Source organism: Pseudorasbora parva, chromosome 23 (assembly GCF_024679245.1).
Source record: "Pseudorasbora parva isolate DD20220531a chromosome 23, ASM2467924v1, whole genome shotgun sequence".
NCBI classification, from domain to species: Eukaryota; Metazoa; Chordata; class Actinopteri; order Cypriniformes; family Gobionidae; genus Pseudorasbora; species Pseudorasbora parva.
Window position 1 is genome coordinate 11,509,729 of NC_090194.1, and position 14,980 is coordinate 11,524,708.

General features: G+C 39.4%; 1 protein-coding gene across 2 annotated transcripts in view; it reads right to left on the reverse strand.

Annotated features, from left to right (window-relative positions):
• The window catches only part of ppp3ccb (protein phosphatase 3, catalytic subunit, gamma isozyme, b), a 37,668-nt gene extending 24,107 nt beyond the window's left edge, over nt 1–13,561 (reverse strand). Inside the window, exon 1 of one of the 2 annotated variants that reach the window (XM_067434060.1) lies at nt 13,187–13,561. In XM_067434060.1, the coding sequence (XP_067290161.1) occupies nt 13,187–13,238 (52 nt within the window). In that variant the 5' untranslated portion in view covers nt 13,239–13,561. The remainder of the gene's footprint in view (nt 1–13,186) is intronic. The other variant, XM_067434059.1, reaches the window with a different exon arrangement.
• Between the last annotated feature and the right edge of the window lie 1,419 nt (nt 13,562–14,980).

Below are 14,980 nucleotides of genomic sequence, written 5' to 3' on the forward strand. Positions count from 1 at the left end.
CAGCTTTGTGCCGGCGCAATTCAGACCCCATTTTGATTTGAAGCTACATGTTATAACATCTCAACAAACATCTAAATTTAAAGCAACATCTCGACCGTATAATGTCGACAATATCTCGATACAGTCTCGAGTCCATAACAGTCTCAGAGTCTCTCATAGCATCTGCTGACAGACATGTCTCAGACTCAAAGTTAAGGAAATGTGTCTCCTCCACAAATTCAAAGCCAGATGGTGTGTGATAAAAGTTCTGAAACATAAACAGAAAGGTGTTACTCCAAATAAAAATATCTCAGCCCAGGATTTTCTGAACCACTTTCAGGCTTCCATCGAAAAGCAACCTTAAAGCTTATATCAATATTTTTCAAAATAGATTTTTTCAATGTTCAAAACCTGAACCCACAAGTCAAAAGTACAGACTTCGGTACTGAAATTTAAAAAATGTGACACTTTGAGCGGAATCATAAAAACCTATGATTGGTTATTGTGCTCACACACTCATCGGATATGTCTGTGACTGGCTACAATGATCAACGCATGGGAGCGTTTGAAAGCTCACGGAAATGTTTGAAAGTGTTTTAAAAGCGGGAGCGTTTGAAAGCAGAAGCAGGCATCTCAGCGGACCAGTCTGCTTTCAAACGCTCCTGTGCAAGCGCTCAGTGAAAAGCGTAATTGATGTACATTTACAACATGTTTTTGAAAAGCTGACAACTGTAGCCAAATCAGATATTTGATGAGCGCGGGAGCACAATGGGAAATCAGAGGGGTTTACGATTCCGCTCAATCACATTTTATACATTTCAAGTCGGTAACACTAATTATTATGCTGTCATTATGTTATGCCCGCCCACCGACTCTAGACACGATGTGATTGGCCAAACTAGAGTTATTTTTTTCTAGCTCAGAAGTCTATTGAGAGTTGCTAGACGACACTCGCATCAAATTAGAGTTGCTGCCGCTAGGATGCATCTAGATTTCTAGACTACATCCCTATTGCTAAGTGTTCTGAAAAAATTTGCATGCTTTGTTTTCTTCTGTTTTATCTTCCACTAGCTAAAAATTGTACAATAAGCCAAACTATTTTATCATTCATTGCCACAGCACAAAGACTGGGGTATGGGTAACATGCTAATGTTTAATACAAAGCATTACGGATTTTAAAAACACCAAACCCCAAAAATATTTTTCCTAAATAATGTCATGATGTAAGGGTGTTCTTAGTAGTTGCCATTCCATTGCTATACTGTTGCTAAGCTGAGTTGCTGCTAGGTGGTTGTTAACTAGAGCCCACTCCAAAGTCTCTTTTTAGCTGACTTTTTTTTTACTTTGGTTTTATGCATCAGCCAAAAATCGTACAATAAGCCGCACAATTTGAAGCATCATTGGTGCAGGATACTAAGGATTGTGGATTTTGAAAACCCCAAACCCAACAAACAATGCATGGTCCACCCCCCCACCCAAAAGTTAGTGTGAAGCAAGGCATTCATAGTGCTGACTGCCTACATAATGCTGAAACAAATACTACCCTCCAGCCTACCATAAGCACTTACCTTAACCTCAGTTTATTGTTGGCAACACATTATGATAGCTAGAATTATGATTTGTGATTGCGTGAATTATCTTTGTTGGTGGTGACTGTGTGAATAATTAGGGCAATGACATGGCATCGGCTGTGGGGCATGATTTACACTTAATGGTTTGTTAGAAAGAAAAACTCATGCAAAAACTATCCTTGCAACAGCACTAATTATCATTGCTTCACTTTAAATTCTTTCCCTGAATACAGGCAGATTAAACTGGTGTGTGAAACTTCACGGTTGCAAGACGACAAGGTATTACTCAATTCATGACGATAACTGAAAACATACAGTTTGCAGTGAGGTTGTCTGAAAAACGCAATGCCAAGCTGCCTGCCAGAAACTAAAAGTGAAACATATGCATGGTGGTAACGGTTACCATTACTGGTCAGAATTTGGGACTCTCCCACAAAGCTATGTGGGTTATCAGAACACATATGGCCACAGCTGGTCCCTTCCCTTCCCCCAACAAACGCGCACAGGCCTGTCTTCGTTGTGGCGAAGACAGCTTAAACAAACCCTCGACAAACCTGGGGGCTGGGATTTTACATTCAGACACCGTGTGCACGGGCGAAAACAGAGGCGGGCGGCATGCAAACAAATGCCTTCTGGAATTGCTCTGCAACCCCCCGAGCCTTAAGCTATTTTCAGTTGCAGGAATTCCACAACATTCAAAACAGTTTGAGAGGAGTGGGGAAGTTACGTCCCGAAGTTAGGGTGGGGTGGAAGGCCAGCTGTCGACATCGATACGGAATCCTCTCCGCTAGGGTCACAGGCCAGGTTGGCACGACTCGCTCTCCAGAAGAATGTGGGTCTGGCCGACGGCCACGGCTTTCAGCGCTGGGACCACAGGCATGACAGACCACAATAAAGCTTCAAGCTCAGATGACTAGGAACCTTGCAGGGACTCCAGCAGTAGAATTAGGAGCAAAGGATCAATTTGGGTTTATAAAATCAACTCTTTTCCGATGACTTCGGAGTCTGCTCAGGCAGAAACCATCAGAGGGTGTTGGTCTTGTTGCATGCCAGTATGAGGAAGAGAAAGAGGGTGAATATTTCATGCTTGACAGAATAATGGAAGGACACCTGCTCATTTGCCTGTATTAACTAAAGCAGTAACAAGGCTATTATCTGGCTCGAGGGTTGAGTTCAGTCTTCTGCAGCAACGGCAGAGAAAATGTGTAACCTCTCAGTGTGGAGAATTTGCATGTGTAAATGAAGCCCTCAGGACGGGAGGGGAATTTTACTATCAAAGTACTAAAATACTGTATATATGATATCACAACCCAACCCAATGAAGGCCCACTTAAAAAGGAGGTCAGTTTTCAAGAACAGAGAAACAGCGTTTTTTTCACTTGATCACTCCATTGCAGTCCAACCATGACTAATAATGAATGCATTTAAAACGAAATAGATTTCTGATTCTGCAATCTTTAAAAAAAAAAAGAAAAAAAAAGTTAGTCATACAAGTTTGGAACTGCATGAGGGTGTGCATAAACAATGACAGGATTTTCATTTTTGGTTGAACTCTCCCTCAGTTTAACCAAAAATGAACATCTTGTCATTGTTAACGCACACCCTCATGCAGTTCCAAACTTCTATGACTAGCTTTTGTCTGTAGAACATAACATTTAGAAAATATCTCCAAGCTTTTTGTTTATATAATGGAAGTCAATGGGCACTTTTATTGTATAGACAAAAAGATTTGTAATATTCTTCAAAATATCTTATTTTTTTCATGGAAAAGCAAGCAAGTTGGTGGGAAAATTATAACAGAATTGTACTATCCCTTTAATAGGGAGTCATTTGGACCAGACTGCATGTATATTAATAAGGAAGCTAGAAAAGGCGTAACTTCCTGTGTTGGCCTGATCTGTGGTTTTATAGCACTAACTGTTTTTTTTTGTTTTGTTTTTTACTGATATTAGAGAACCTTTTAGGTAAGAAGTCTCATGGACTTGTTCTGGGCATGGATGAAAAGAGCTATCTTGGGCAGTACAGGCGAACCTAGAGAGAGGCCGCGTTGAGAGACGGGCCCGAGGTCCGTTAATCATGCATGAGGACAGAATAATTACACAAGCAGGGTGACGCTGACCCTGACAGCTCTAGTTTCTATCTGTAAATAAGCCAAAAGGTCAAAACATCAAATTTACCAGCAGCCTGACAGGGGTCCAAAACTTTATAGCATCAGCTACATAACTCCTTTCCAGACGACATGAATTAGATGGTAATATGATTTTAGGCTGATGATTAAAGATGCACTACCAACCATCAAACTGACCTGACCAGATGTCGTCATGAGTTTGAAAAAAAAAAAAAAAAAGAACAAAAAAAGTTGATTGATGACCGGTTTTGTTTAATTTTTGGCTGTTCTCGGTTCTTGACTTGTACACAAACTTCATTGCCATAAAATCATTATCCAAAACGTAATTTGTGTGAAAATATGACAAAGTCTGTAACCATGACACGCTGAAGTTGGAGAAAAAAACGAGAGGACAGCACAGACACACCAGCAGAGAAAATACTGTTCCGATTCTAAAAATATTGGAAGAAAAATATAAATAATTGAATCAGAGGTGGGGGTTTATATTAATGTATCTCTTCAGAAGTTTTGATGGCATGTTATTTTCCGCTTACCTCCATATAATGCCTATTAAAGTGTACACCAGTAAGGAAAACGCCATTACCACTGCTGTTCCATAAGCACCACTTACCGTCAGGGAATGAATTAGCATTTTAAATCAGTCTATCTGCTGTTTTTGTTTTGTGCAGATATGTTTCATGTAGCATAATTGCAAAAAGATAAAGTTCTGTTTTTGCTGTTCATGCTACATAATAGTAGCCTGACAAGCCAGACCCACATCAAGATGTTTGGTCTGGAAACTCACCATAGACAGGGCTCAATCCGGGGGGCGGGATAAACGGTTGTCTTTCAAACTCCCTCTGCACACGATAGGATAGCGCTACAACCAACCAGAGCAACGAAGGTGAAGCAGAGCTCGCTGACAGATTAAACATTCGCTGTATCCGGTCGGCTAAACTCCGAACACATCTTCCCTTTTTAAGAATGACTTCAGTGCCGTTCTTTGTTCTTTTCTCAGAGAAAAGCTTAACTCCAAGTCTTCCGGAATCGCAGTCAAAGCTGATTCGAAAGACCGCCGCCGTTCGCCAGTTTCTGTGTTTACTAGAAGCACGCAAACTTAACTCGGCCGTTGTCATTATGGCCCCGCCCGCCGACTCTATAAATGATGTGATTGGCCCGTCCAGATTGTGAGGAATACAGCTCAGAAGGGTATTGAGAGTTCCTAGGCGACACTTGTAGGCAGATTAAATTTGCTGCCGCGAGGGTGCGTCTAGATTTCTAGGCTAACATAATAGGGATGTTAACGATTAATTAGATCATCGATTAAGCAGAGTAAACGGCAAAACAGGAGGAAAAATGAATCGAGCATGCCGGAGTTCGGTTTGGGACCATTATACAGCTGGAGTTACACCATCATGACTGCTAGTTTGCATGTGCATTCGCAGCCTTTTGTTTTGTGCAAATGTAAGTTGTAATATTATATTTATTTTGTGCAGGCCTATCTATAGCTGATTTATCTCTAGGATGCATTTGGTTCAGAAATTAACGTTAGAAGCGAGCGGTAGTAAACGCATGGCGGTGATCAGATTCAATGTGCAGCTCCAACAGCAATGCATAACTAATAAACACTATGATTGGGACTGTCATATTACATAAGATTAATGAGAACACTATGGTAATAAAACATTGTGATTTTTGGGTTTAGTTGCTGTGTTTCATTGCATTACTCCCAAGCAGCAACCTCCCGCAGTTTCTCTTGAAGCCAATACGGAAGTGACTTAAACTGCAAATCTTCTACTGGCCACTAGGGACAGGCTCCAGAAGGGAGCAGAATCTCATTGATCCCCATGTAAAAATGCCCAACTTTACAGCAGAAAAAAAACATTTACAGCCTGGTACAAATTGTGGTTTTGGTCTATATGGCTCATTTTGCCCTTCATGACAACTGTGAGGGGGGTGAATTTTTTATTTTAGAACTCATTCGTTTACATTATATAAAGCCTTAAAGTTCTGCATAATTAAGGGCATGGCCATTCTGATTGACAGGTGGATAGCCATTTATCTGTTAGTCATCATGTCACCTCAGCTCCGCCCACATCCCAACCCTTTGCCCATTTTCTGTTATCCGGGCGTCACGAACGATGATGCGTTGGCAAAATGGCAATGGCCAGCTCGTCTCTTCTTTACGCTTCAAAACTGATCTTCAGAATCCGATGGGTGAAGTCACGGACACTAGGGCTGTCCCTCACTAAGGATTTACACATTCGAATCAGAATTGTCAAATCTTTCTATAGTAAAATCATTTATGCGTGTGTGTGAATGGGTTGGGAGGGGCACGACACTAGTCAGCAGGAGGGTAAAACCCTCAGGAATTTTCCTTTACACTGCACACAGGAACAACTTTTAGTAAAAGCGCTCAAAATTGCCTGCCAACTGACAGACGAACTGACAATGGCCTTCTTATTTAGGTTTAAATAAAAGTAACGTGGTGAATAAACATTTGTAAAACGTTCTCTCATAACATTCTTAAGCGGATTATGCCTAAAGGGGGTCGCACACCGGACGCGAAGCTCAGCGCTGCGTCTCAGGCGCTATGGTCTCACACCAAACGCGCATATTATATATGCACAAGCGCAATTTTGAACCGACTTCTGACAGAAGAGCTGCACGATGAGTGGTTTATCTTGTAGCACAGGGTGAAATCAGTATGTACATTGACAATTCAAGGGAAATATAATATAAATTCAATATAAAACCTTAAAAAGGCGCTCTGTGGTGTGGCAGGATTTCTGTGGAGTCGCCGCGGACAGGCGCCAAATGCTGCCGCTGGTGTGTACACTCATTGAAAACAATGTATTCAAATTTAAAAGACATGTCCCGGCGCGGCGCTGAGCTTCGCCCGGTGTGAGACCCCTTAAAGGGGTTGCTCACCAGACCCGAAGCTCAGTGCCACGCCACGTCTTTAAGTATTGAGCACCCACATATTGCCAAAAATGGTGATCCTTGTTTCATAACACCCGCGAAGATTCGACTGAAATCCTTGGTCGAATCGGTCTCCGCATATTGATGCATCGAATCTTCGACTATTCGGGGTCACCCCTAATTACATCCATTTTTTTTACAGTCTATGGTTGCTCCTGGAAGTGCACAACACGAGTCACGCATTCTGACTCGCGCACATAACTTAGTTCAAGTTCACTTATGCATTCGCATCAGATTGTTCAGATGTAATTTGTAATATTACATTTATTTTGTATATATGTGATCAATTTCATATAGGATGCATTTCTTTTAGCTAAATAAATACTTATTTTTTTAAGTATAAAAAAATAATACTTATATTTGAATAAGTAATTTAATTACATTTAAATAATTTTACAATCCTATAGCCATTCATTTAGATTAAAAATCCTTCTCATTCATTTGGTGAGGAACATGGTGTTTTGAGCAGCATTTGCACATCCTGTCATGCTATCTGCTATAAGCCACTGCTGTACAAGCATATTGAAGTATTAAAGGGTTAATTAACCCAAAAATTTAATTGATGTCATTAATGACTCACGCTAATGTCGTTCCACACCCGTAAGACCTCCATTCATCTTCGGAACACAGTTTAAGATATTTTATATTTAGTTCGAGCGCGTATGCAAGTGTATGCACACTATACTGTTACGAATCAACATACTGATTCATAACCGTTCGAATCTTTGTTTGAGGATTGAAAACAAACACGGAAGATGAGACAATGCTGAATAAAGTCATAGTTTTTGTTATTTTTTGGCCAAAATGTTTTTTTTGATGCTTTCAGAGATTCTAATTAACCAACTGACGTCACATATGGACTACTTTGATGATGTTTTTATTACTTTTCGGGACATGGACAGTATAGTGTGCATATACTTTCATTGAAGGAACAGAAAAGCTCTCGGGCAAATATAAAATATCTTGAACTGTGTTCCGAAGATGAACGGCGGTCTTATGGGTGTGTAACATTACGGCGAGTCATTAATTACATTAATTTCATTTTTGGGTGAACTAACACTAAGGTTAGCGATTAATCGATCGCTAATTTAAACGACGATCGATCATGGGAATTTGTGTAAATTGACATCCCTATTACATAATATAGCATCTTTGTTTGGATTGTGATTAACATGCAGTGTCTGCCTCTTTCAAAGTACTACAAAAAAAATGTAAAGGCCATTTTAGCCTGTAATAGAGAGAGAGAGAAAAAAAAACAGCAACCAATATTTGCCCATTTGCTTGTTAAAAAAAAGGAAATAAGCATCCCTAGTGATGCGGTCCCCCCACTACAACCCAAAAAAATAGCTACAAAAAGCAACCCAACCTGAATTGCATTCATATTAACATTTCGACTGAATGCTGGTCCATGTTTAAATACACAGCACAACAACTGCTTTACTGTCTGCCGTTCTCAGCAGGGGAAAGTGAGAAAAGAGTTGCGTGGAAACGTCTAGCAACTAATCAAAGCTTTTAAGGCACTTAACCTCATCTTTCCTCCTCCTCCGTCGTATTGTTCCAAACACGGCTCGGCTGATGAGTGCGGAGTAGAAAAGTGCCGCTGCGATCCTTGATTCCCCACGCTCCGTGCTTTAGCTGTGGGAGGACTCATCAAGACACGGCCTTGGCGAGAACCTCAACTCCCACTCAGCACTTCAATCATGCTGGAGTTCATTCTTACAGAGAATACAGCCCTTTTAAACACAAGCTTTAGTCATTTTACCTTCTAAACAATACTTTTCTGGACGAAACAACAGGCGAGCATGCAATCAACAGGTTGTTTTTATTTTTACACGAGTCGACTGAATTCATCTTTCATCGGCCAGAAAAAAAATGCTTACCCAGACCATCTCGAGGTGGTATCAGAATCCTGGCGCAACGGCACTCAACACTGATTGGTCATTGACTAGCAGTGGTTTCAAGGTGCTAACAGTTACAATAACAATAGAGTGCGGCAGCCTTAGAAACGCACATTTTCTCCACAGGGAAATTGGCAGTACAATCCTAAAAGGTTGTTCACACGGTGATGCATTATATTATGCTATTATGATATCATTTTTCTATTATTAATCAAGCACTATTTAATGATAGAACTTTATTTTAGTAATTAGAACTAAAAACTTGGTTACCATATATGAATGCATATTTTCCATTTTAACTGAAATTAGGACTGTTGGTGGTGCTTAAGATATTGACAAATACTACCAATACGATCAATTATACTACTAACAACAATATACAATGCACTAAAGATTGATGAGTTGCTGGTAGGCCGGTCACGATAGTCGATAAATCAATTAAATCGCACAATAAAAAAAAATTTGCTCGATAATTTTTCCAGCCGCGATAATTGTTTTTGGTTGTTTTGTTCATTTATCATGGTTATTTAAAATGTTTTCCATTTTTAGTGTTAAATAGTCTTTAGGAATTAAAGTTTATTGATCTTTGAAAAGGTGTACCTGTATTTGTATGCCATTATCATTATTTTAGATAAAAATGGTCTCAGAATGACAATATTATCGTTTATCGCAATAATTTCTTTATCGCCAATTTATCGTCCAGCAAAATTTGTTATCGTGACAGGCCTAGTTGCTGGGTTCATGAAAATTAAATCACATTGTTAGCGTTTGCTTGAACTGATTTGCTGAAATCAAAACAGTGACGGTAATAGCAGAGCCATGTATGGAGTTGTTGCGACTCACTCTCTACATGGCTCTGGGTAATAGATGAGCTCCAGCCAATGAGATTGCCGTATGTGCAGTAGTTCAACCCAATACCAGAGAAACTGCATTTTGCTTGTTCTTAAAAGCTGAATAATTCCAAATGAACTCTGTTATGTTGATAGGAAACTACAACAAATAATATTGTTTTCATGTTGCGGGTGGTTTCTGCATGGTATGAGAGACTCTCGCGCATGCTGTCTTTGCGCATGAGAGAAACGGTGCTCTCAGCAAAGCGATGCAGAGGGTTGCGCCTTCACAGTAGAGTTTGTCACGTCAAATACAGGTACTCCACGAATCTCTTGAGCTGAATTGAAAACGTACAGATTGCTAGACTTGGCAAATCCAGCCTGATCTGTCGGCAACTTAATTTCGCCCTGCAACTCCGTCTGGAAACCTGTCCATTAATTTCTACTGCTTCTGTTAAATTTTTGCGGGAACCAAATCACAGACTGGCTTATCCACCTGGTGCGCTGTTTAACATGATGACAGATAGGAATGGATTGTTGCCTGTTGATCACTCCTCTTGTGGTCTGATTGGTTGAAGGACCATCCAATTGCGTAGTCATTTGAATAATGCTCGTTGATCACACCTCTTGTGCAGTAAAAAATACATAGTCGGCTCCCCAGACCCGTTCAATCTTAAATTGAGCTTGGTCTTGTGATAGCAAGACAAACAGATCGCTTGACAGAGAGCGAAATCGTATTCAGTGAGTAAAAATGTGTCTATGCTAACGTACACTGGCGAGTAAAATTCAATAATGTATTAGACAATGGCTAATGATAGATATTATCACCCAGAGTGAAGATTTAGTCACATATGCGAGTGATTTACTCGAATTGCAGAGTGGGGATGCGCGGTATACTGGTACTGGAAAAATACCAGTATAAATTTTATTTCAAATGGTACTATATGATGATTTTGCACATTTCTGTATATGCTGCTGTTTCGAAGTTCACTGCTCGGTGGCAGTGCACTACCCAAACTTACGCAGCAAATGTGTCAACAACATAGACTAACAAAATGGATATAGCAGTTTAATCTCACTCAAGATGACAAAACAAATTAATAAAGAGAGGAGTAGAAGTGAAATTTTTAATTACTTTGCAATTAAAACTGATGAAGAACCATCAAACCTAGCCAAGCATCTGTCATGACTTTAAGGCATTATTCAAACCACCTAATTTAGACATTTATTTTCTTTTAAAAAAAAAAGACGGGGCAAATCAACTCTTGAAATACTATTAAGGTACATAGTGCATCAAAATGCAACGTCATCAGTTTGCCTAAATTAGAACACAGAAAGGTCAAATGTTTTACACACCATTTACATGTGTACATTTCTTTCATACCAACTAACATTTTGAAAATACAAACATTTTTGCGAATCCTAAAATTTACATAAGAGCGGCTTTACGAACAATTTACACACAAATTCGTTCTGCTCATGCTTCATGAATGAGGCCCAATGTGTTTAATTTCAATCCTATGGCCTTTATTTATAAAGATTGCAATCTTAAAGCAAGACTGTTTGGATTTATATGAAATGGTAACATTAGTATAAAATAAGAGTCCAATTGTAACATTAATCTAGGTTAAAAATATTGTTCATTGTTAATTTTAACATTGACTAATAGATTTTTACATTTTAGAGTTGTATCTCTTAGGCCATGTCCACACTTATACGTTTTCATTTTTCTCTCCGTTTTGGCCTTCCGTCAACACAGACAGCTTTTTAAGTCAATTAAAACGTATCGTTTTGAAAACGCTCTCCAAAGTGGATAAATTTGAAAACGCCGTCTTTGCGTCGTAGTGTGGACTGTGAAAACGGAGGCTTAAAGAGTAAACAAACGAGTAGCGGAAATGACGCAAGTCGAAGCGTCTTGGATTTGCTCATGCGCAGTACGGGGATGTAAGCATATTCAGATGTTTCAGTGTAGATGAAATTTTTTGGGAAAACGATTGAAAATGATAGTGTGGATGCAGAGCGTTTTTAGACGAAAACTTAAAATTTATCTGGATGAGTGTAGACGTAGCCTTAAAAGCACTATGCATTAACATAAATGATCAAGGAATACTTTATATATTATATACAATTTCCCCTCGCTAATTTCTTGTACCTTGCGGGGTTTTTTCTCCTATGTTCTGATTTTTAAATACTTTTCACCTTATAGCTGTTTGGCTTGGTTCACAGCTTTCAACCTTTATAAAAAAGACATTTAAAAAATCCCTATGGGAAAAATGAATGGAAAAACGCCACTGAAAAAGTAGCCAGGCACAAACTCTATTAACACTTGCATCAGACAATGCTCCCAATGCTGTCTTGTTTCACTGAATAATTCTCAACCTTTCGACAACATAGATGTCTGGCCACCGTCGCCTACAAATTAAAAAAAATTCAGACAGCCAGCAATTAAGCATACATGTACATAAAATCCAGGTGTTTGAGTGCTTAAACTGAAAAGAGGTATTCAGTGAAACCTGGAACCAATTTGGAGCTGAAATGCTCCTGTTCCTGCAAAACGGGGATCACAGATTCTAGACAGAAAGAGGCTTCGGCTCTTTTTAATGAGGAGGGTTTTTTGTCTGTAGCGATTTAGATCGCTGAATGGTCTGACTTGGGAAGGGAGATGCAAGTCATTACGGATCCAGAACTAGACTACTAAAGAGCCCAGTGCTATCAGCTCATTACAGAGGCCGTCTAATTGAGCCCGATCAGCCAAAACACATCGAGCTGACAGCAGCACATAAGAGACTGACAGGAAAGAACACACTATATATGTCAGCGGACACACTAGTTTTAATCAAAAACAAGTCCAAGTTCCCCGGATGCTTCTATCCATGTAACCATGGTCCAAATGATCCAATTAGAGTATTACTCTACTGTGTCTGTCTCACTCCTTTGACATTAGAAACTCCAACGAGCCCTTGATAGGGAGCTGATGCTTAAAAGCATCACCACCTAACAAGGGGTCAATCCTTTCTTGACTTTAAAGATTATTTGAATGAGGTTAATTGGGATCACATAGGTAACTTCAATTAGTTTAGTTCTATCTCCGTCAAGAGAGGAAGATAATGTGACAGTGTTTGCCTAAACTCCAGGGAAAAATGGAAGCAAGTGCACTACAATAATGTGAATCAATGTTAACAATGTTGTGCATGTAAACCTCTACGGTCTTTCTAAGACAGTAAGTGAGTTAAGCTCACTAAAATCTGTTTACATAAAGTTAGATCAGTCTCATTTTAAGAGTCATACATCTATTCAGTTTTATTTATTGCATACAAAGTAAACTTTTAACATCTGTTAACATTTTAGATCTAAATGTATACATACAAAATCCATTATATATATATGAGTAAACATTTTTTTGTTTTTTTTCCTAACTGACACGGGTTTGGCGGCTTTCACAGGAGCTTTGCATATTCAGGCCATTTTGAATACCACGCATTCCCACTAATATCCCTACAATGGTCTAATTCACTAAAAAGAGCTTTCCTTCTGCGTAATGTTTGCACACTACATCCTAAAACTTCATTGATCTCATTTAATTCATGGCAGCTTATCCCATGCACGCAGCCTGAGTCAACCTGTCAAATTAGCCATCAACATGTGTGTCATTAGACTTTTTAAGTTATCCAAAAGTCAGTCAACACAACAGATGTCTTCAATTGCTTATATTTATATTGCATATAAACTGAATGTCACCCATCAGCTACCAGAGCGGGTTAGCTAACACAAAACCCGCAAAACTGAATAAATACACGAGGTTTCACATAGAAAATGTACCTTTTACGAGCCGTTCGGTGGTGGATTGTTTAGTCTGCTCCTTCCCCGACATCCTTCAGTGTTTCTCGGTGGAATAATTGTAATTCCTCCTTGTAGCTGAACCCAGCTAGTCGCGTTAGCCCGCTAGCTCGGCTAAGCTACTGACGTTTCAGTTCGCGAGGAAAGTCCTGACCGCTCCGCTATAAAAGCGGGGAAACGGAGTCAGGGCGCTCGTCCGGGTCGGCTTGTTGATATGTACGCTCAAACGGTGGGGGAAAGGGGAAGGGGGAGCCCACTGTAGCGGCAGAGTTTTATTTTCTGCCGTGTCTGTCCTTCGGGTTTGCTCACACAGGCGACCCAGCTGCTGTCAATTTCTCTGAGGGAGTAGCGATGTCCGATTCGTGAACGAATCGTTCGGTTGAGTCGAATCTTTTCAGGGAATCGTTTGAACCTGTTCATAAATCCTGTCTGAACGGCTCGTTAACAAACATGACTGAATCGGCTCTTGAGTCAACAATTTCACCGACTCATCGAGAGAACCGTATATCTGTCTTTTTTAAAAATTAAACATACATTAATAAGACGTGTTGCTGGGGTAACAAAAAGGAAACAATGCAATAAATGTTAGATGGGCACAAAAGACGAACAGGCCAGAAAAATAGGCTAGTAACTTTTTCGTTGCTTTAGAATTTACAGAGCTTGGATTACGACTTATACATCTATTTTGAAAAAGAAAGGAGAGATTTGGAACCAGAAAATGTTTATGTATGTAAAATTTAGCAAGCAGTAAATATAATTGAATTGTCCTTATTCCCATTTAAGTTTTCAAACAATCCAAGGCATCTTTAAAACAGAAAGAAAAGTCACGAACCTCTGATGTTTCTAGTTATTTTTATTGCTCTACAGAAAAGTATACACGCTATGCTTCAAAGTTCAGAGAAGGCAGCAACGCAGCAATAGACATTCCAGATGGAATGGCATTGAAAACAATAGCACATTCATTAACAGTTACATTAATTTTGTATTCCTGGATAATATTAGTGAACTTATTAAGGAAATTCATATGACAAACCGTTTCCAAAATTAGCCAAAGAATAACAACTAGCCTATTTCTAATAAAATGTAGGCTACTGGAAAATGTTTATGACTTAAATGTAAACTTTGATCAACTTTGATTATTAATTAAGACACGCAAACATAATTTTATTAAAACTGGTGATAAAAAAACCGTAACATTTCTTAATATGTGCCAGCAAATGGCTCAATTTCAAGGTTAGACCATAGACTGTAACATAAATGCCACGCTGGTGACGCAACACGTCATGACGTAAAAGAATCGCTAAATTGTTTGCGGAACCGGCTCTTTAAAACGAACTCTTCAAAAGAACCGATTTCAGAAAATGGCTCAGACTGTCTCTATGCGGGAAAGGAGGGGGGGGAGTCTGTGCGGCGCGCGACAATAAAAAGGCTGTGCGCGAGATGTTGCAGTTTTTGTCAAGAGACCACAGTGGCCTGTAAATAATAAATATGTATTCTTCTTTGTTTTTATAAGACTTAAATTCTGTGGCCTCACGGGTTAGTCTTTCTTCTTTCTTGTTTGATCCATTGAGTCGCCCTGACTCCCTTCTTGTGGATTAAACTCTAATCCACAGTGCAAACGGATTTCCTACAACATGGCGACGTGTGCTCCGCATACATATTTGTGGGTAGTGTAGTTTTTAACATATGTATAGCGACATATGAAGTCACATATGCATTACTATGATTATCCTCAATAATCCGATTATCTTGATGACATAAATGTATTATGTCCAG